Raw genomic sequence first — 22,744 nt, forward strand, 5'->3', positions numbered from 1 at the left:
CAGTTAAAAGTTTTGGGGATAAGAAGCTTAACTCTTAAGTTATTAAGTGAGGATATTTTGTTTAAAAACAACATTCGTAAGACGTCAATTAGACGTGCTAACGCCGTGCACAAATATGCGCGGGGAGTCGAACCCGCGTCCTTGACCCCCCAGCTGTCCCCACCAGCCGGTAGCCGCGTGGGGTGTGATAAACAAACATCACCAGCGACAGAGGTGTAATATTAGATATCGTGTCTACAGGTGGTGGGAATGTGGAACCTACTTTCTGTGAGGCAGCGGCTCTCAATAACACCACCTGTTTGGGTACATTTGACGTTTGAGGTGCCAAAGTACCAGGTTCGATTAGGAATTTATCGAGTGAAGTAAAATAGTTTAGGTACTTGGGTGATAGTTTAAAAGAGTTTATTAACCGTTATGGAATCGCATTTTTTACATCGTCTACATTAAATTTTAACTTGTCCATGCTAATATTATAAAAGTTTGTTTATGATTGAAACCCACCAGATCTCCTGAACGGATCTAATAAAATTAAGCACAGTTAGGTAATAGTTTGAATAGCTCATAAGTTATTTTTTATCCCGGAGAAAATGAACGGTTTCTGTAGGTTAGATTGGTTGTTGTCATGTATACTAGTACTTAGTTCAGGGTCATAGAATAACATTAACATAGAATCAAAATTTTCACGTAAACGAAGTCGCGGGAAATAACTAGTAGTTACATAGGAATACTTAAAGTTTGCCTCATACCAGTTCAGTCTTCATACGTCGCCTTATCCGTCTTACGGACACTCAACACACAATACGCCCCTATCTGTAAGCGGAACCCGTGTGACGCTGACACGACCGGGTGTCGGGTGACGCCACGCCGGTGGTCGCGAGCTCGATCCCCGGCGAGACGGAATTCCTGCCTGATCGATTTTGCTCTTCTCCTATAAGGGACAGTTTAGTAATTTATAATTTCAAATTTTTCTCGTGTCTGGTTTTGTGTGAGGCTTTGGCAATGGCTAGTTGCAACCTTACAGACAAAGACGCCAAGGGATGTAGTCTGGTACAATACTGCGTAGAAACAATGTAGGAAAATAACTTTACTAGGTAAGCCACTAAAAGGTTAGCCCTCTTTTACCTTAGACTTCATTATTACTTAACATAAGGTCAGATTGCAACCGGGGACTAATTTGTAGCTAGTTCTAACTGAATTAAACATCCAGATATAAGATTATATTAGTTCTAGATGAAAATGCTTTCTAACAGTGACTGAAATAGTTATTGAAATCTTTTCAGACAGTTTATCGATTCCTTACAAAAATCTAGTGTAAGATCTTAGTTTTCACGGGCAAATATTATAAGTGACCAACAGTACATAGTCTAGCATATTATTTTATATAATTCCATGAATAAAACCGGTTTGTCGATATAAATTCTAAAATGTCTAAAAACATATACAGACACATTCGTAGACAAAGACGCCAGAAAAAACGAGTTGTATGCGAACGCAATTATAAAAATCAATTAAACGCAATTCACTAAGAGGTCTATAAATACATAATATATGAAAATAGAGGCTCTCGGGCGTTGATATACAAACCGAAGATACCTTCATGTCTCTTGCGTTTCACACCGACGACCATTGGTCGGACCATCCATCCTACGTGTCTCGCACATTGCTTCGACCATCCATCCTGCGTGTCTTACACATTGCTTACATGCAGGCTAGCTAGCTAGCTAGTTAGCTTATATGCAAGTCTGATATATTTCGGTACCTTTAAAATTTGGTAAGGTTCATCTAGTTTTTAGTAGTAACGGAGCTTTTTGTGTCAGCTCGTCCTGGGAAGTTGCTCATTACTGCCGGTAAGCAGCATTGTTGCAATGCTTTGTTTGCAGGGCGTGGGTGCCAGTGTAATTACGGGCACTCGAGGCATAACACCTATGACTCAGGTTGATCCAGGGCAGCGCGTTGCAGAACGTTATCCTTGCATGGCCTGGGAAGTTTTGCTCTTTTTATAGGCGATGGTTTTTCATTTCAAGTGCGTGAACTGTAAATTAAAAAAAAACCTTCCTATGACTGCATTTCTAAATACTCTAAGCTTTATCCATGAATGAAAAATGCTCGGTATTAAAAAAAAATGATTGAATCTATAGGAGTATGTTCTGTTCTCTGTGTGTATATCTCGGTTATTCGCTGGGTGTATCGGCGGTGGTCGGTGAAACCCGTAGTTGCATCAGCGACGGCACCTGCCGGCAGCTGCGCGCGACCGGTTCGATTCCCGCCGCGTACACGCTGCGGCCGCGTTGACCCGGATTTTCGCTGTTTGGATACGTAAAAGAATGTGTCGGGGATTTTTCGTTAAAAAATCAATAGATCATCATTCGATAACCGGCCACTGGTGGTCATAGGGATTACGGCCTCAAAAATAAGCCTAGAGGATTATACTTCGGGAGAACGGAGTACGTTCCCTAGCGCCTCTAACTTTACAGATTTGTTTTTTTTTAATTTAAGAAACTAAATAGCACTTGCTTCTACGGACTTTCCTGAGCGTACTCCATAATGTACTAAATGCTTGTGAACACGGCGGATCGGCATTTGGCAAACGTGCTGGAATACGAGCTGTAACTTTCTGAGCAGGCCAATGTCCAATAGTGAGCTTGTACTGGGTTGTTAGTAATGATGATGAGATCTGCTCGATGATGACCACGCTGGGAAGGCGGGTGGTTCACCGACGTTATAGATTGTTTTTCACCGATCACTAGACAGTGATATTTTAGGGACTGCAAGGGACTGGGTTCGATACTCGGGACTTTCAGCACCAGCCTGGAATGTTGCCACTTTGGTCCACATGCCTCAGAGTGCGATTGATTATGCTTAGAAATTCTCTCTCCTATTCGAGAGAAGACCTATAATAAGGAACATCTGCAGATTAAGTCGCATGTGAGATTTTTTTTTGCTTGTTTTAAATTTTGAACTTAAAAATGCATATTTAGTAAAAAAAAAATATGGGTATTCTTAAATAATGTGCAAGGCTTCTTTCGAACTGGCATTTGGTCAGCGGTTTTAGCTTTTTATCGAAGTCAAAGTGATATCATTTTTAATGAAATAAACATATACCTATACGAGGCACATTTTAGGTCAGACGGAGTTAACGACATTCGTTAACTCAAAACCTAAAGCTACGAGAGTTCCAAACGCACCACAACGTAGGGCTAGCATGCGTGCCGCGAGATAATTATCACCACCCTTTATTCGTATTTTTCTATACTGGTAAGACGAGATAATGCGTAGACATAATACTTTTCCCGTGGTGCTAATGCTAGTCCTACTTGGGTAACAAATAGCCCGCAACAAATTAAGCCGAGTTCGCCGTTCTTTTCGTTTTACCATCCTACAGAGTCAATTGAAAGTATGTCAGAGCAACCTTAGAGCCTTTTTTTTTATTGAGTATAAATATTTGAGTGTGTAATAAAGAAATAATACTGACACACTTTTATACCTATGCCACTACTTTTTTTTTTTAATAACATGGATATGATCGATTTAAGTTAAATCTATGTCAAAGTCCAAATATAAATATATCATCTTTCATTTTAGTCACGCGACACAAAAACTTCATAGCCATCCATTACTACAACAGAATTCTTGAAGTTTAACAAAAAGCATTTTTCGTTACAGTATATGAAGTAAAATGTAAATCATAACCAATACATCAAAGTGCACCCGATAAACTACCTGCTTTCCCTTTGTCCCGGATTCGATTCCCAGGCCGGTACGGTTACACGTGAAAGGGACGTCGGGGCCCGGGGGACGCAAGGTGTTCGAGTTAGTATTCGTTTTAAGGTGACCGTAATGTAAATAGAAAGGTTTCTACAGTCTATAATTTTATTTTACCGAGCACATCTTTGAAATGGATTTTACCGATTGAAAAATTTTTAGGTTCTACTGTTGATTACGTGCTTTTTCCGTATTTGTTTATCATTATACCTGTGCCTGGTTTTAGATCCTTGTAAACGCAGTTTCTTCACGTGGTTTACGTATGAAACTAACTGGTAGCAATCGTCGCGTAAGGTAAAAGCGTTATTTTCCATGCGAGTCGTTTGGTTTCGTCCGCCTTAGTAAAGATATTTTAGTCAAGATTAAGTCAATCTATTGCTGCGTGTTAGAAAGGCTAAACAACAAGTATACTTTCGCGTTTATAATATCCCCAGGGATTAAACCACAATAGTCGGCAGATTTAAGCACGTTTTTTCTACCAAAAAAGTTTTTAGTGTGCTTTTTCGGTATTTCATTGTTTAACTTTTGAGGTTTCCATTGTTTACGGTTTGCGGTCACGCATACCGGGGTGGTCCAGGATCCCAAATCGGAACATCTGTTGCCAAATAGCGCCGATCTTGTAGTTTGGTTATGATCGTGCGTTTTTGAGTATGGGCCGTGTGACGCATTAAAAGCGCTGAGAGTTAGCGGATATAACTACACACAATTTATACCTATATGTAAATGGTGTAAAGTTTTGAACCGTTTCATATTTTTTACAATAATTCGTGGCGTCAATACGATTAAAAGGGTGTTCAATTTTACGCACAAAATGTTTTCTCACGTACCTATTTATATATTTTAAAATTCTAGGATTAATTCAAAACCAACGTTGTTATTCAAACCAGTAGTTTAAAGAAGTGAACTTTCTTTATTGGCTCCAAAACTCTATAATTATTAATATTTAGTATTGAAACTTCGTAATTTAATTCTCACGGTGCGTGAACACAGCAGAGAAATGCAGTTTTTGAGTTAACAAAAGATGGCGGAAAGAACTGAGTGATGTGCGCACACAATAACAAACAATGGCTATGCGGTATGACGTGACCATGGAGCAGACCTTTCTCCCGGCGGACCCCCCTCCAGCACCAGACATGGGGTACCAGCCGAAGACTGACTTAGCTACAGAGTACTTCAACACATTCAACCAAATCTGCGAGAACTATAGATCGGATTCCGACGTGAATCTTCGCCAAACGTCTGATTCCCTAAGGCTGACGTCTGAGATACTCGATGGTGGGAGGGAGGAGTTCATAAGCACAGACTTCATAGTCAAGGGGAAGGAGTACCAGAGTGAATATGCGGAGAAAGTGTTTCTTAGTGCAAAAGAGGAGCAGATATTCCAATTTGGACAACCAGATGCATCGGCCTTGTTAAGGCATCGAGCTAGAAGAAGATACAATGAGGAGCATGGACTGCAGCCTCCGCCTACCACCAGCCAAGAGAGTGGGGTAAGTTGTCTTCAGGATCGTAGTCTATGTACCTACATAAATTTATAACTACGGCTCCCCGTATGCTTGAATTTATGCTTGTAAATAAGAGCGACTTTTAGCCCTAAGTTCCCACAGGAATAGAAATATTCATTGTTGTCACATACACATTACATTACTTTCAATAAGTTGATTTGAGAGATCGCTTTATTGCGCCGGAAGGTTTTTGCAGCGATTCAGTAGGGATATAAACGCAAAACATCGCGAAACTGTCGCGATGCTGTTGCTGGTTGCATACATTCTCCACGATATTGCATCGCTACTATTGCAATATGTATATTATGCGATCGTGTCGCCACTGCATCGTTTGTTCGCGCTTTTCAAATACGACTAACGTCCAAAAGTAGCGTAGGAGGCGTAGCGGTGGAGTTTGACGAATGACGCGACTGAATCGTTGCAAAAATTCGACTGAATTTCCACAAGTAGATAAAAAACCTACTTTTTCACACCACTTGCTCTACAATGCCTTATGCCTTGTCACAGTCGAGTATTGAAAGGTCAAGTACGTCAATACATCCTAAAGGCTTAGCGGGTAAGTAATGTTATACTAGAGTCCCTAGGGGCTTTTATGATTTGAATAAGGAACATCCTGCACGGCGTATCTGAATAAAATCTGTTAATTCTAATATTGCTATCTCGTTCTAACATATGATAGTATTCCTATCACTCACTAGAGGCTGTGAAGGTCGAATCATAGAGTAAAGATTGTAAAAAAAAATCCCACCAAGACTTCGTTTTATTGCCACGCGGCGTGTGAAAAGTAGAGTATTTAACTCAGTGTTAAAGCTGCCTTCGTTTTGGGCGTCTCTAGAACCCTCGCTTTAAGGATGCTAGATGGAATACCCTCACTACGCTCGGGAGTTACTCTAATATTTACGTTTGCTTAGTATTTATACCGGCGCCCGTAACGTTTTTTTTAGTTTCATTGCTTTACCCCCTTGTCGAAAAATCTACTATTTTTGCTCTTGTGCATAAAAGAATTGTATGAAAGGTAATAATATCTATAGTGTCAGCAATATTTTTCATTAAATAACACTGGTAATTAGTTAATAATTATCAGTGGCAAGTACTAGGTAGGCAAATGTATTTAGGGAGCGACACGAGCAGTGGACAGTTCTGTCGCGCCCAGCACCAGGTACGTTCTAATCGCGGGGCGTTATAATTAGCGGGCTAATTGCGGTTCCCGTGGGCGGAAGCCCGCTCTCCAACTATTTACTACGGCGCGCTGGCGTAAGTGACTGTTAACACTGCTCCATATTATAGTGTTACGTCATAAGATTTATTGTTTGTCACTGAATACACGTTTTGGACGACCTTTCTTGAACGTTGTGTGATGATTTTGACTATCGAAACTATAAATAATAAATATAAATAAATAAATAAATATACTACGACAATACACACATCGCCATCTAGCCCCAAAGTAAGCGTAGCTTGTGTTATGGGTACTAAGATGACTGGTGAATATATTTTATATATAATATACATAAATACTTAGAATATAGATGTAAACACCCAGACACTGAAAAACATTCACGCTCATCACACAAACATTTTCCAGTTGTGGGAATCGAACCCACGGCCTTGGACTCAGAAAGCAGGGTCGCTGCAAACTGCGCCAATCGGCCGTCAGTACCAGTAGAAGTACCATCATGTGATATAATATGTCGCAGGCAGTGACGTTCATATGACTTTTGTCTAGGCATAAAGCAGCTAGATGGCTTAACATGGAAAAATGCTCCTATGCGAGATAAATAATAAATTAGGATAGACAGTGCTTTTGGGGCAGAACAATGGGAAAATTTAGGACGATTTCAAATTAGCGGATTCCGATTATTGGCCATGAAAGCATTTGTCCGAGCTACGTATATAATAATTCATATAATCATATAACAATTCATAAGTGACTCGAATTTATTTATCTTTCAACTTAACCTAACTTTGCCTTACTTTCCTATGACAACAAACATAAGTAAGGAATACAATATCTTTCTTAGTTTCAAATAATCCGCTCCGTTGCAATCGTCTAGGCCTTGCGCAGGCTCGTTTTGTCCAAGCATCCCGCAACACTTACAAAAGCATCACCAGAGGTACAAGAACATCACGTTTAAAAAGTATGACTTATACTCTGTTTAATATTATTATATCTTTTACTAACGTATTAGGACATTTAGAAAAAAAGGTTTTAATAAGTTAGTTTCATTATCATGAATAACCTTATCGTACTGAATCTTTTGATTAATTTCTCAGTTTATGCAAATTCGTATCGCGTTGAACTCTTCATTCAATGAATACCTAATGATGAAAATAATGTCCTTTGTCTAGTGTCTATGGCTTTATGCTATATTAATTTTTAGTTTAATGTTCGCGATGTTTAATGTTTTAATATATACACATATAATTGATTGATCTTTTCTAAAATTTCTTAGATTTTATAACAAAATAAAAGTACAACAAACAAACAAACAAACAACGTCACATTTTTATTTATAATGTATGTTAGGGTATTTATGTGGGATATGACGACTCTTCCATGATTCCAGGTTTGGCGTTTTATAAACTCCTTCCCGGACCCTTTGCATCCCACGATCTTAGACTGCATTGTCACAGAGATTTTGTCAATCAAGCGCTATTAAATTAAATTTCTTTAATAAAATATGCCTATTACAGAGCTCGAGCACTTTCTGGATGAACAAAATGCGTTTAATTTGACGCGGTGTCGTCAGTGCACGTTTCCCATGAGCTATATGTACGATTATAATGTCTCTATATGTACATAGTTTTATTTTCACTTCTATCGGCAGTCCCCAATGACTGCCCCGCATTTTTTTTCATACTTACGAGGAGTTAACTTAACCTGAAACAATAACCAAATGGGAATACAAACACTAAAGCTACAAAGGTTCTAAACGTGACTTTAGCTATATTAGAAAAATCTTAATTTGCCAACGCCGGAGTAACCCTCTAAGTTACTAAGAGCAAAGTAGAGAAGGCGTCAATTACTGCGCAGGGGTGTCGCGTTACCAAATCCATTAGCGTTTGTCAAAACCTTAACGTTTGTAACTGGTATCTAATTACGGGGGTTCACAAAGTATAATGAAAATGTGTGGAATTTATTTTAAACATGGCGAATGTAATGTGTACGTTTACTTTCTTACTAACTTTACCGCTCAAGTAGGAAAATTCTTCAAAATAATCATAGCCGTCATCTAATAGTTCACTGTGGGGCACATGCCTCCTGTAAAGAATTTAAGGGATATAAACTCTTCGCACTAAGCCAAGCAAATGTAGATTCTAACGATTTCCATAACTTGGACCGTACGCTTTTGCATGATTCCTAAGGTAATTAATTTTAGATATGTTTTCACATCTCTAATACAGCGAGGTTACTATACATTAGATGAATTTATTAATGACAAGGTAGATTGGAAGCAGCCAGCTTCGCTCTCATCTACCGCAAGAGAGGAAAATGATTGTAAATGTTTATGTCGGGAAAGAGCAACTACTGAGTTTCTTGCCGGCTCTTCTCGGTAGAATTTCCTTTGCGTTGCTTTGGTGGTAGAGTCACTAACAGACATACTTGACGTTTCAAAAGTGCTTATAAAACAGGCCTGCTTGATATAAATGAATTTTGTGTTATGCATTATGAATTTCGTACTAGTTGAGTGCGAGCTTACTAATCTCGTACTGAGGTTACCGAACAAGCTGATCCCGGTCGAGTACCGGGAACGAGTAAGGGCGAACGGCTCCGGAAACAATGCGTCAGTGGATTTGTGTCTGTGTGATATCCTGTAGCTATCCTCGGTATAGAGTGACTCACAGGATCATCACTCGCTGTATAAATAGCCCATTTAACAATACCTACTTAGTTGCAAGGAGTCGGTGATTATGGGTTACGGTAGTTCCGTACCGCATAGTGAAAACACAGAACCCTTATCTTTGGCAAAAAAGAAGGGGTTAACCGGTTTGAAGTGTGTGTGTGTGACGCGTGTGTAACGATTACACACGTGGTTCCCATTTGGTTACGTGTAGGTAACGTATGCACTCGTCTTTTTATTCTACTTGCCCGAAAAAATTAAACGAACGTATTTTTTAAAGTACATTTTTGTTTAATTTCAAATTGATTTAAATATATTCAACACAGGAATCTTAATGATTATTTTCGTATAGACCGACAGACAGCCAGTGGAGTCATGCTATATAGGTTATTTTTATGAATTACGAATCCTTAAAGTAAAATAAATCGCTGAATGGAATCTAGTTATGATATTGTACGTCGTATATTATAGCGGCTAGCTGCGTAATAGCTATTAAATTGTGACCAAAAGCCGATTCAAATAGGAAAGCATAACTATAACCTAAGGTTGTTTGGCATAACGCTTCGATCCTCACTAACCGAAAAACCTAAATGTATTTGCAAACGTAAGTGCGGCCGATGCGATTCGGATTTTTTTTTGTAAGAAAACCAAAAGTTTTAAGAGGACGTTAGATTAGTTTATAATATAAGTCTGGATTAGCGTTCGCCGTTGAAGGTATCCCGGTGAGGCTGACTCACGGGCTATTGTTACGCTTTAACGACGCATCGCGCCCGCGCCGGTCCACTTCCGTATCGATTCCGCACATTTTTAAACTATATACTTAAAACGCCTTCCTTATGGACCGAACAACAATGCAGCTGAAGTAGGACACTTGGATAAAATCTTTGCAAAGCGTCTTCAACATCATCTGGACGTGTGGATGGGATAGCCGTAAGGAGTTCAATCAACCCAAATTACAAAAAGTGACCGTAAATCGAGATCCAGAATTCGTAACGTCGTCCGGACGTGGATCACATCCTCGGAGCGTACGGACTAAGTCACAGTCGAAGCTCAAATTACCCGCTCTAAGTCGAGGTCCTAGATTTCTAACGTCATCGAGACATAAGTCTCATCCAAGGTCACAGGGGTGTACTGACTCGTCCCTTATTCACGTAGATATATTACAGTTCAAGAACGACATCCCTCATATAAACGTAAACTTACATAGCATTAACTTGTAACATTGGATAAAGCAGCACTTTTTCTTCTGGCTTGATTCACAAATTACTTTTTTTTTTAGGCTCCTTTATCATTACTAAAATAAAATTTAGCTATATATAATTCGCTGAAATTCAAATTCAAATTCAAATTCATTTATTTCAAGTAGGCCTACTTTATAAGCACTTTTGAAACGTCAAGTATGCATGTTTGTGTGACTCTACCACCGGTTCGGAAAGCAGATTCTACCGAGAAGAGCCGGCAAGAAACTTAGTAGTTGCTCTTTTCCAACATCAACATTTACAATCATTTTGCTATCTTGCGGGAGATGAGAGCGAGGCTGGCTGCTTCCATTCTACCTTGTCATTGAGAATAGAGCTTACTATGGGCGAAAGTATGATTAAAATATATGAATTTATTTTGAGTTAAACCATTACATACTCTATTTATAATATTATTTCAGATTAAAGATTAGTCATAAATGAAAGCACCCAAAGGTTTAGTACCTTTTGTTAGCGTAAATTTTATCATATAAGCGTATCATTGTTCCCCACATTAGGAGCTCGTAAACCCGGCTCTACGTAATTGGAAATGACACCGTATCCCTTTTACTTGCTTATTGGTTTATCGAACCATATTTATAATGTGACTTTTACTCTGTTAATTGCATTACAAGTAAGGTCAGAAATGTCCCACTGCGTGCATGTAGTCCGTTAGTCTTATTCCTTTTTTGGGTTCCTAATCTCTGAAATCACGTTGTGAAACTGTCTATCCCTTATTCTTTTGTAAAGTAGGAAGAGACTGCATACGAAAATCAATGGTCTCATGTTACTATAAACCGCCTTCCTTATGAACATTGTGACCTAACGACTGTGCAGCTGAAGTAGGGCACTCAGATACAATCTTTGCAACGCTTTTTTAACATCATCTGGACGTGGATGGTTTTAGTCAGCATGTGCCCTCGTCCACGATCATGGAGGCATGCGGATTAGTCCCTAGTCCAACAAACCTAAATGTCCCGACATCATTCTAAGGCGAGATCCCCGATTTCTCACGTCTTACTCGTACGTAGCACAATAAAATAGAGCCTTCTAAAGCGTTTGATCGTAACAAAAAAATTACTCCCACCATCCAAACTTTTAGGGTAGGAACGTAAGAGAGTCCTGTAGAAGTTATTTATTATATGTATATATATTTAAGTAATGAAGTATGTATTTTATGGGTATATTTCACCACCTAACTTTTTTCTGTAACTGTTTTTTATCATTGCCATTGGATGCCTGGAAGAAATCGCTATGTAGCTGTAAGGCCGCAAAATTGCATACGTTGTTTTGTTATACTTTTCTTTTTGTGCTATGTACTTTTTGTGGTGTGCAATAAAAGTATATTCATTCATTCCTTCAAGTGATGAAAAAATTCCAATAATCAATAATGAATAATCGATTGATGATTTAAGAATTTCCGTGTTGAATCATTGGAGAAATGGGATCGATTTAAAACGAATTAATGTTATAATGCGTCACTTTTATGATACCCATCAATTGAAATATCTTCTTTTGCATTTTCTGTTAACTGAACTATAATTATCTGTTTGTTTAATTTATCCGTTTATGTTTTCTACTCTATCAGTACACTGATCTTGACGAAGTTTTACGCCAAAATAGCTATATATATTACTTTATATCCCGGAAAACTAATGAAACGCGGGTGATGTTAGGCACAACAGCTTGTATTATAGTAATAAAATCGAAATGGAAATATTAATTTGCACCGCCGCTGCTCGTTGACTCTCGATTAATATTATTAACATCACAAAGGGCTGCGGTGAGCAATTGTGCGTTGCTCTACGTTGTGCAATCGCTGTGCAAATAGCTTACTGCTCAAGTTGTGCTGTCGCTTATCAGAAATTGAGAATTGTGAACTTAACACGCGAAGAGATTAATTCTTTATGCAAGCTAAGACTGACGAAATAAAACTTCTTTCAGAAATGAAATTATAAATTCATATTTTACCATTCGATGAAATTGTAAGGTGCGTTTAAAAATTAAGGTATTAGGTGTAGATACAACGTATAACCGAATTACGAAATATTGTTGAAGGGCGCATAAGTATATTTAATAAGGAATCCCCCTTAAAAACATATTATATCAAAAGAAGCATATTTATTTTGCCATATAAACTAAATCATAGCATTCTAAGTGTTTACTAGCGATAACCTTATTGAATATAAAAGACCGCCACACGCATAGTACCTACGCTAAGCGACGCCTACATAATGAAGTGACAGGAGTCACTTGATTTTAATTTTGCTTGAGATGTAAGGGCTGTCCTGATTTATTTTAGTAAAAACTCAAAAAATATTAGCGTTTCAGCTTCACAGATAAGTCCCAGAAACGGTAAATAATGTACCTCTAAAGAATGTCAAGTATTGTTTCGATTTACATTTACATGTTGTATATCCACTTTTAATATAAAATTTGCAACTCGAAATTTAAGTTGCACTAACTTTAAAGGCGCAATTTCATTGTAAGGTTTTTTTATTTTTAGCAAACTAGGTTGCTTATTTCGGTTATACAATTTGTTCCCTTATCCATCTGGACGGCATGTTCAAATCTTTTTCTTAAAGAATATATGTTGTGGGGTTCTATAAAGGGGTAAAAGCCCTCTTTTACCCCTTTATAGAACCCCACAACATATATATATAGACGCTCTGTATAGAGAAAGTTGGAAGGTTGGTGTGGCCCTCCACACTGACCAGAACTGAGCTCTTGAGTGAAAGAAGTGGTATAGGCACCAGCGGCATTCCCTTCAGAATTTGTTGTGACAAAATTACATAGAATATACAATACATATTTATTATTTGTAAATTTTTTTGAAACAATTTTTATAAAGTTGTAATGTCATCGTAACTTTTTCGTTAGGCGTCGTTGTGTGACCTTAGGTTTTACTCGTGCAGGCTCCGAGATAACATTATTACTCCAAAGTACAATCTGAGCCAAGGAGCTTGTATGCAGTAGGTAAGTCCATTTTCTAGATAACGGCAATTCAGAGTGTGCCAAAAACAGAAAACATAACTTCTGTGTACGCATTACAGCCGTCACGACTGAATTTTAAAGTTTAAACATTGAATAACTTAGATTTTCTGTCATGATGTTGGCATGTGACCTGGATGGAAAATTTATAGCATTTAGGCGGAAAGAAACGAAGAAAAACAATTGTAATAGAAAAAAAAACTAAGTAAACTTACTTCCGTTTGTTCTCGTGATTGTGAAAGGTGAAGTTTATTTACCACCTAGTTTCTCTAATGCATGTTTGAATACGGATCTCGAGGTCCTGAGTGTGTTTCCCGGGTTGGGCGAGTAAATAATGTATTCATTTTCTCGTTAAAAAATTGTGGGTACCAGACCGGACTTAGCGTGGTCCAACCTGCAACCCAAACTTTTCTCCCCGGGAAGAGATAAAATTTAATCTTCTCGCAACAGCTGTCTTTATGAAAATTAAGCTTAATTTGCTATACTCTACGAAAAGCAGGAGAATCTTTATGGTGTAATTTTCAATTTCTTCAATCTTTATACCCCACACCAAATAGATCTTCGGCAATGTACCCCGCACGTTTCGCTCCGACACCGGAGCATCCTCAGATGTTGACTTTACAATTAATAATTATTAAGATATGGGTAAACTTCTCCTATTCCCTGTAGGCTATGCTATGGCAGGTGGAAATGTTAATTTTGTCCCTTATCAGGGGATATAATTTTTGTCTCCTGCCTCAGAGCACTACTAGTCGAGTGAAAAAGTATGGTTGAACTGGTTTAAAAATTTCCGCGAGATTCAGTTGTGTTTTATTAAAATTAATAGCAACAGTTATCTGCACGATTTAATTCGCGCTTACGTCACCAATTGATCGATGATCAGTTTGGATACCAAAATTGTTATCTGGTTCCGTTATCTCTTGACCATGACTTTTAAATGTGTTAAACCCATGAAAGTGATTAAAGCACACATGATATAAGGCACCGGTTCAGCGGTTAGACAAATTTTGTTATTGTTGCTTAGCGGTGGCAAAGTGCGTGTCATCATCAATTTGGAATGAGTGTACAACTGTCCACAACCAACCACAGTCTGCAAATTATAGGCTTTCCAGCGTGGTATTGCCGTTCTGGCAAGATGCGGGACCTCAACGTTCCTCCGGGCTACGTATCCCGCTCATGTAATACAATTGTAGCGTTTTTTTTAAATAATGCTCCAGCGCTTGTTTGCCATGACTCCTGGTAAAGCACCTTAAGCATTTGTTGATTACTCTAGATTTTAAGATCATATTATAGCTTTATAGTGTGTAAGTGTGCAAAAGCCGTGGCGCATCCTGTAAACCGATCGCGTGGCGGTATAGCCACTCTGAAATGGCACAGATTGGAAAGCCAGAAGAGCACTCCAGTTCTTTCAGTCAGTTTCGCATCTCGTAGATCTATATCGATAACTCTGGTCCTTCTACGGATCTCCTCATTATTAGGCCAATCAAGTACCTAGCTAGACTTTTTACTTTGACAAATGGATTAACGTGTTTGCGTCTCTATTGCAGTATGGCAGCGACGAGTTCGGGCACGACTCGCCCAGTCGGTACGCGTCGCCGAAGGGCGCGGGAAACGGCGCGGCCTACCAGGAGCCCTACTATGGCGGCGAGTGGGCCGCCGGCTACTACCAGCCGCCCCCGCCGCCGGCATACCACCACGACCCCTACGCAACGTCGCCAGGTGAGCACCAACTTTATTGTATTTGTACAAAGTCAAACTCAGTTCATTCTTTATTCAAAAAGGCCTTTAACGGGCAATATTGATGCGTAAGTAGAAGAGCAAACTTATCCTTTAAATAATAACGTCCATTAATCACTTGGTTTGGGGTTTTTCATCATCATCATTATCAATTCAACCAAATGATGTCCACTCTTGGATATAGGTCTTCTTCTTCTTATTATTATTATTATAACTCTTTGTTTGTATACCACACAACCCTTTTGTGATATTTTCCGGAAAATCTAAATTCACAACCACGATCTACTACTCACACGTCACGTATTGCTGATTCAAGTAAATAGAATAGATAATTAGTTCAGGCTATGCCACTGGGTTACTGTACTAAGAGTAATATTCATATTTATTGGGCGTAGTTCACGTCGCGCTTTTTGTGACAGTGCTCATCCGGGGAAGTACCAGCATGCTTTGTGCCGCCAAGCAGCATTTCTGTGTTCCGGTCTAAAGGCTGTAATTACGGGCACATGGGGCTAAACTTCTACGTCTCAGGTTGATGGACACAACTGCACTTTGTGTGATATGTACCTTTTATGCCCTGAGAAGTGGTCTTTGCTGTGTATATCTAGGTGGGCTGCTTGCTCCGTCAACTATATGTATAAAAAAAAAAAAAAACTTATATTTACTTCAGCTACTAGCCATAATTACCGGAAACTAGACGTATACACCACACTACACAGTTGTCCTAAAATGTGCTCTGACGAAATGTCTCGTGCTGCAGGTATACCGGGCGCGCCGGCAGCGGATACAAGCTCGGCGGGAGGTGCGGAGCTGCCGCTGCCGCCCATGTCCTCCTTCAGGGCGGCAGCGCCTGTGCACTCGCCCAGCGACCCTATGATAGTCGCCAAGCCGCCCATGCAGCCTGTGAGTGTCCTGCAACACTTTTTCCTTTATTTATTTATTTGTTACCCACTTTAAAGTATCTACCGTGTAGTTCATCATCATCATCACCATCATCATCATTATCGCACTGCCGGTGTGGCCGCCAGCGTCAAAAAAATTTCGGAACGTCAGCAGCAGTTCTCTTAGTGGTAAACAATAAAGTGTTCTCAGCCACTCACTCCTCCAACCTGTAGATGTACGCGGGCGCGGCGAGTACGCCAGGCGCTGGTGGAGAAGCGGGCAGTCTGTCTTCATACGGGTCGTCGCCCTCCACGCCGGTGCACTCCCCCCCGCCGCTGCACGCGCGACTTTACCCCCCGCTCAAGCATTCTCCGCACCACGCGCACCATCAGCACCACAACGGACAGGTTTGTGTTTATCTCACATACACTTGGGGCTTGAAACTGGTTTCGATGACACCTATATAAAATAAATAAATAATATACTTCGACAATACACACATCGCCATCTAGCCCCAAAATAAGCGTAGCTTGTGTTATGGGTACTAAGATGACTGATAAATATTTTTATGAATAATATACATATGTAAATAGGCTAAAGTTTCGTTTTGACAAAACTATTTTTTAATACTAAATCAAACCGTTCCTTAACTAAAGAAACTTGTGCCCATGTGTTTTTAGACGTTGCTTTGCTCAGTACGAGGTCGAACATAGGCGGTCAATCAACTCAGTCAACGCTGCTCACTAACCTGACCCTGTTTTGTAACAATTGCTTTAAACGAACTTTCGTACAAACCAAACCGTGATCATTAAATTTGTTAACCACACTACAAAATGTTGCATAAAATTAAGCAGATTTCGAGATCTGCGTTCAGTAACAGCTTGTGAAGTAGATAGGAGTCTTCTTTTTTGGCACTAGAGTCTTCGTTAATCCGCCTGGGGAAAATAGAGTAAATGTGATTGAAATCGTCCATATCGTTTCCAGCAAGCGAACTGGGTGTCAACAGGAGTATCGTCCCCCCCAACGGCGTCCACTCCCCACGCACCCATCCCTGGACCAGTTATACCCAACGGACATCAGCACGTAGTGTTTCCACCCGTCATGGTGAGTATCAGACAATCTGTGTGACTAGAATAGTGAAAAACCGTTGTGATTAAAGCTATATGATAAACAAGGTTTTCATTACAATTTTAATTACTGAGATATCTACAATTTTTCTTCGTATCTTCCTATGTATCCAGGTAGAATTGCAGTCAAGGGCTAACTTGTTGTGGAATAAATAATAAAATAACCATAGTCTGCCCTCGTACTGCCGTCTTCTGTGTGTTTCATGCGTTTTGTTTTTGCCGTTTATTTTGATATTGGCATGACCCCTCGCATGGATGTTACTAACTTTACTGTAAATACAATTTTTTTTCACTATTTATGAAATAATTCTGCTGCTTATTTTTTTGTTACTTTGTTATAGATACATATTTAATGCCTTCAGTAAAAATATTGACTTTTGATATTGTGCTATATATATTGGTTTTATTTTAATAAAATGAAAAAAATGGTGTTACTTGATATATTTTTGTATTAGAAAAAAATATTTTTTTGATATTTGGATAATTTCGAATTTTCGATGGACAGTTGCACCATTTTTTTTTTCTTTTTTGTGTTTTATGTTGTTTTTCTGTGTTTTTAATAGCGAGCGTGGAGCTAATAGCCGTTTTTGTTTTTTTTTTGTAAATAAAAGTAGCAATATTGCCTTTTCTTTGTAATTTGTAGCTAGACATTAGTTTAGAAAAAGTTTTTTTCTTTTCCCTACTACGGTTTAGGATAATAATAATCTATTAATAATCTCTAACCCCAAGAAACCCCATCTTATAATATCCCAGGGTCATCAGAATTTAGCACAAGACATCAAATAAGTATACAGTGAAAAAAAAGTGTGTCGAATTCCAATTTAAAATATTCATAGTTTTTGTAAAAACCACTGTGTCATATCAAAGGATAGACTGACAGACTTGAATGTATTGAAAAGGTTCCTTGTTTTATTACGGAACCCACAGTAATTTTGGCCCATTCCCCTCTCAAAGTAAGTCGGCTAGCTAGCTCCGGAGCTTGCGCGGTAACGGTAACCGATGCCCAGGGCGCGCCGGCCGAGCAGCGTCAACTCGACGAGGCCATGGTCTTCCTGCGCGAGCATTCCGATGTCGGGGTGAGTCCAAGAGTCCCTTGAGTCCTGTTTTATAGGTGGGGAGGCTTCAGCTACATTAAACACTTAACGAACCATGAGTCTAGCCAGCTGGTGGAACCAACCATGCGTTCCCAAAAAGCTGGTTGCCGCAAGCTCATAGACTGAGCGTGGAACAACATGAGTTCGCAGTCAAGAACTAATGACCCTTCGATGGACAGTAAACGGACAGTTTTCGGCTCGTGTGCGCTATTACACCATGTCATTGTACTTTGAATAAAGCACCATCAAACGTATACGGGTTGTTTTCGACTCTTGTGCTATTGTAATAAAAACACCGATGTGGCTCGTAGGTATTTCAAAAAAAAGCGCGTAAATTGTTGTCGATGCATGTATCGTATTTTGCGAGTTTTAGTGTGAGGCATGTTAAAAGCTTTTACCTCCCTAGTGTTTGCTTATTAATTTATTATTACTTAATAATTATAGAAATTATAACATATATAATAAAATTATATCTGTATTAAATTTTTAGAAAATCATAATGAAATTTCTTTCATTTTTATACTAATATACGATGGGAGTAGGAATTGAGGTATCGCTCAGACATCGCTCATAAAAAGTACCACTAACACTCGATTTACTGAAAATTCGCGAAAAATGTTCATATTTCCATTGTCATCCGTGACCCCATTTGACCTTTAAGCACAGCAGATGCTTTGTTTGACAATGTGGGTTTTTCGTTGATTAATCTCTCTCTCTCTCTAATCGTCTATTAATCCTTGGAAAACAGTTTCACATTGTGAATATTGTAAAAATAATCTCATCGTACCCCGTCTCAACCTTTTATATCAAGCTAACAAAATTGACTTTAAAAACATACCTTTTGGCGTGTATTCATGATTAAGGTACACGCGTCAAATTTGTTCTGCGGCATCAATTTTTACAACAACAAAGAAGAACTAATAAAATTTACATTACAAATTGCAGACATAAGCGTGATATGATCTGAATTTCATAGTGATTCAGTAAATCATTGGCAGTACAATTTTTGTCTGCAATACAATTAATCGCCGTTGTAGGTTTCATACAAAAATCAGGGCCCTTCATTACCGAAATTATGTTAAAGCAACTCTACCTTTTAACATCTTTCCGCATCTCCCCCAGGGCGCAAGAATGGAGGAACGACTGGACGATGCCATAAACGTACTACGCAACCACGCAGAAGCACCAGACCTTTACCCCCAGGATGTTCACCATCCGCACCAGCCACCGCCAGGTATTTAAATAAAAAATAAATGAACTAAAGTTTGTTGAGCAAACAAAAATAATTGTTACAGTTTATGGAGGTAGTCTTTTAAGGGCTGTATATTGACCCTATTGACTGCTCCTGTGTATAAAATCTAAATATTCTGTAGCTATTTATTACTTCTATAAAACGGACGAGACAAATAAACATGGCGTTGAAGAAAGTGACATTTAATTGTTTAAAACGCATCGAACTTCGAAAAGTTAAAGTTGTGTGCCAGGGTTTGAAGCCCTCCCTGAAGTCGTAGCCACTAGACTCATTTATTTTTTCCTTCATGACTGTTCTGACGTTTTTCCACGTTTTTAAATAAGGTGACCAGCCTTCGCCGGGTATTAAAATAAAAAATAAATTAATGAAAGTTTATTTGGCAACTAAAAAAAATTTAAACAGTATATGGAGATAGTCTTTTAAGGGCTGTATATTCACTGCTCCCGTGTTATAATATTAGGTAGCTATTTATTACTATAAAACGGACGAGTCAAATAAACATGACGTTAAAGCAAGATATATTTAATTGTTTAAAACACATGGAATTTCGAAAAGTTAGAGGTATGTGCCAGGGTTTTAACCCCCCCTTCCCCCCCAAGTGAAGGCGAAGTCCTAGCCACTAGGCTCATATTGCTTCTACTACATGACTATTCTGACGTTTTACCACGTTTATTAATAGCGCCATAGTGTTAAAGATTGTGATATGTGTATTGCAGTAAGTCGAGTGGGCGTGGCGGGCGCACTACCGCACCTGCATTCGGAGCCGCCAGTCAAAATGGAGAGACATCTACTGCCCAACACCAGTGAGCTAAATACTTATTACATTTATCTTAACCAAATACCCATCCTTATAAATTGACCAGCCATTAATTATACCTGCCTTTCCAGCTATATGGACCGGCACACTTGGCTGTTACCATACCTGCCTATTTAGTAACATACAGCCATAACTTGGCTGTAATCATATCTGCCTATCTGGGTATAAAGACCAGCACTTGACTGTAATCATAACTGCTTATTTAGCTATTAAGACCAGTACTTGGCTGTAATTATACCTGACTATTTAGTTACATAAACCAAAACTTGGCTGTAATCATATCGGCCTATGTGATTATACAGACCATCTCTTGGTCGTTAACATACTTGCTTATTTAGTTATTTAGATAAGCACTTGGATGCAATCATATCTGCTTATCTAGTTATATATACCAGAACTTGGCCGTAATCATCGCTCAGGTAATTATGCTGATTAAGCTAAGCACACTCTAGGGAAGACGGAAACCATAAGGGTATTGCATATAATATTAACTAATAGTTTCGAGTGACTTCCACTCAGAATAGCTTTTTTCCGAAAAGAATTAGAAATGATGTCAGTCCCCTTCCTATGAAATTGAAAACAGATAGAAAGACGGTTGCATTTGTAATTATAAATCTCAAATACATTTATTAAGTTTTAAATGTCTCGTAAATTCGGGTCGTTGTTTTTTTTTTTTTACTATAAACCCAAGGATGGTAAGATTAGTGTCACGACACTGGAATACGTGCTGAGAGCGATCTTTCCCCAAGGCTGTCACGAGAAGATCCAAAAGTATCCATAAAAATAGCCTGGATATGCCGATTAGAAAATATGGTTTGCTCTTTTACAGAGAAACGCAAAGAGCCTCCAGATTCCGGTCTGGATTCGAAGCCTTCATCGTCCGGTTCAGCGGATGCCAAGGGACCAGGCTCCAAGCGCTCGCGACGGTAGTGAGTACCTGCACTGATATACATCACCCTATTTCCTTTATTGTACTCACAAAATCCTACCTGAAGTTACACGACGGAATTCAGTACTGAATATCGTGCAAACATACCATGCCATTTGTTCAGATTAGATTATTTGGGGTATGATCACTATACCACATCTATTACTTTAAAAACAGTTGCGTGCGCTTCACAATCGGATAAAACTCAAAGCACTTCCCAATATAAAAAGAATATTACCGTTTTGTGTCATGTGATTCTTAGTTCCGGTCTAATTCTTATTACATTTAAGTCCTAATTCAAGTCTTTTTCGTAAAAGTCCTGCGGTAATAAGTAGTACTAAACTTAACCAGTAATGTTGTTATAGTCGGTCAAGTGTCGATTTTTTGTAAAAAAACTTTCTATACCTCTTATCAAGTTTTGCCTTATTTTGAGACTGCCTATCAACTTGGCAGCAATCACCTAAAAGTGATGGCCGCATGCAACTGTCACGAGCGCGACACGGGTTTTATGTCATAATTAATACAAAAGTCTTGTCACGCCACTGTCAAAAATCCTCCGATTCCTTTTTCCTTATTGGTCATAACAACAGCCTTAACATAATTTGATTTGAAACTAGATAAAAATTAGCTAATTTGGATTCCATTGAATAAATTTGTTTTTGTAAGCTTAAAAGTTTTTTTAACAACATATTAAATTCAAAATGGGATTCAAATGAAAATAACATTTAAATTGTAACAGTTCAAATAAAGCGATTGCATTTTTCAAAATCGTTTTTACAATTTAATTGTTTCAATATTATTTGTATGTCTTTGTGTGTCAAATTCGAAATCTTTGGTTTTCGATACTTGGTCAATCCTGAAAGAGATTGTCGAAATAAATAGGGCCGTAGATAATAGTGCTTTCTTGTGACTGCGATAGGGTCCTTCCGTACCACGCAGAAGTGATACGGAAGGACCCTATCCGGTACTTGTCGTATACTAACGTGCGTGTGATGCGACTGCGGTGGGTACAGCTGCTCCTCCGCCGACGAGGACGCGGACCTCGACCCCGACGCCAAGGCGGCGCGCGAGAGAGAGCGCAGACAGGCCAACAACGTGCGAGAGAGGTATAGCTATATACGTACCACGTGTCATCAAACATCACCCGCCTAACACTTTCCACATATAGTATTTTCATGAGCGATAGACCGGCTACCGTAATCCATCATACACATCTTTGACACACACCTCTCTGATAACCTGACGCTCGCCGCTCGGCAACACTACACTACACCGGCACACGGATCCCCACCACAGTGATGCACTGCTCGCACGTTAGTTACCTCGCGTTTTACCGTGTTATCGACCATCGTACCCGTGTCGTAATGGTACGCTGGTCTCTATATTATCGTGTAATAATGTGCGTGTGATGCGACTGCGGTGGGTACAGCTGCTCCTCGGCCGACGAGGATGACCTCGACCCCGACGCCAAGGCGGCGCGCAAGATAGAGCGCAAACAGGCCAACAACGTGCGAGAAAGGTATAGCTAAATAAATACCACGTTTCCGAACACCACACACCTACTGTTTTTTA

At 39.1% G+C, this 22,744-nt stretch overlaps 1 protein-coding gene across 22 annotated transcripts in view; it reads left to right on the top strand.

Moving 5' to 3' along the window:
- Positions 1 to 22,744, top strand: part of LOC120624984 (transcription factor 12-like) — a 110,579-nt gene that overhangs the window by 78,166 nt on the left and 9,669 nt on the right. For 4 of the 22 annotated variants that reach the window (XM_039891849.1, XM_039891847.1, XM_039891855.1 and 1 more), the window contains exons 2-11: positions 4,753 to 5,252; positions 14,886 to 15,057; positions 15,833 to 15,975; positions 16,188 to 16,361; positions 16,939 to 17,058; positions 18,089 to 18,157; positions 19,298 to 19,409; positions 20,144 to 20,230; positions 21,074 to 21,173; positions 22,177 to 22,278. In XM_039891849.1, the coding sequence (XP_039747783.1) occupies positions 4,827 to 5,252; positions 14,886 to 15,057; positions 15,833 to 15,975; positions 16,188 to 16,361; positions 16,939 to 17,058; positions 18,089 to 18,157; positions 19,298 to 19,409; positions 20,144 to 20,230; positions 21,074 to 21,173; positions 22,177 to 22,278 (1,505 nt within the window). In that variant the 5' untranslated portion in view covers positions 4,753 to 4,826. Of the gene's footprint in view, positions 1 to 3,955; positions 4,057 to 4,555; positions 4,586 to 4,614; positions 5,253 to 14,885; positions 15,058 to 15,832; positions 15,976 to 16,187; positions 16,362 to 16,938; positions 17,059 to 18,088; positions 18,158 to 19,297; positions 19,410 to 20,143; positions 20,231 to 21,073; positions 21,175 to 22,176; positions 22,279 to 22,592; positions 22,692 to 22,744 lie in introns of those variants that run through there. The other 18 variants (XM_039891860.1, XM_039891864.1, XM_039891862.1 and 15 more) reach the window with 12 other exon arrangements.

This window comes from Pararge aegeria, chromosome 7 (assembly GCF_905163445.1).
Source record: "Pararge aegeria chromosome 7, ilParAegt1.1, whole genome shotgun sequence".
Classification (NCBI taxonomy): Eukaryota; Metazoa; Arthropoda; class Insecta; order Lepidoptera; family Nymphalidae; genus Pararge; species Pararge aegeria.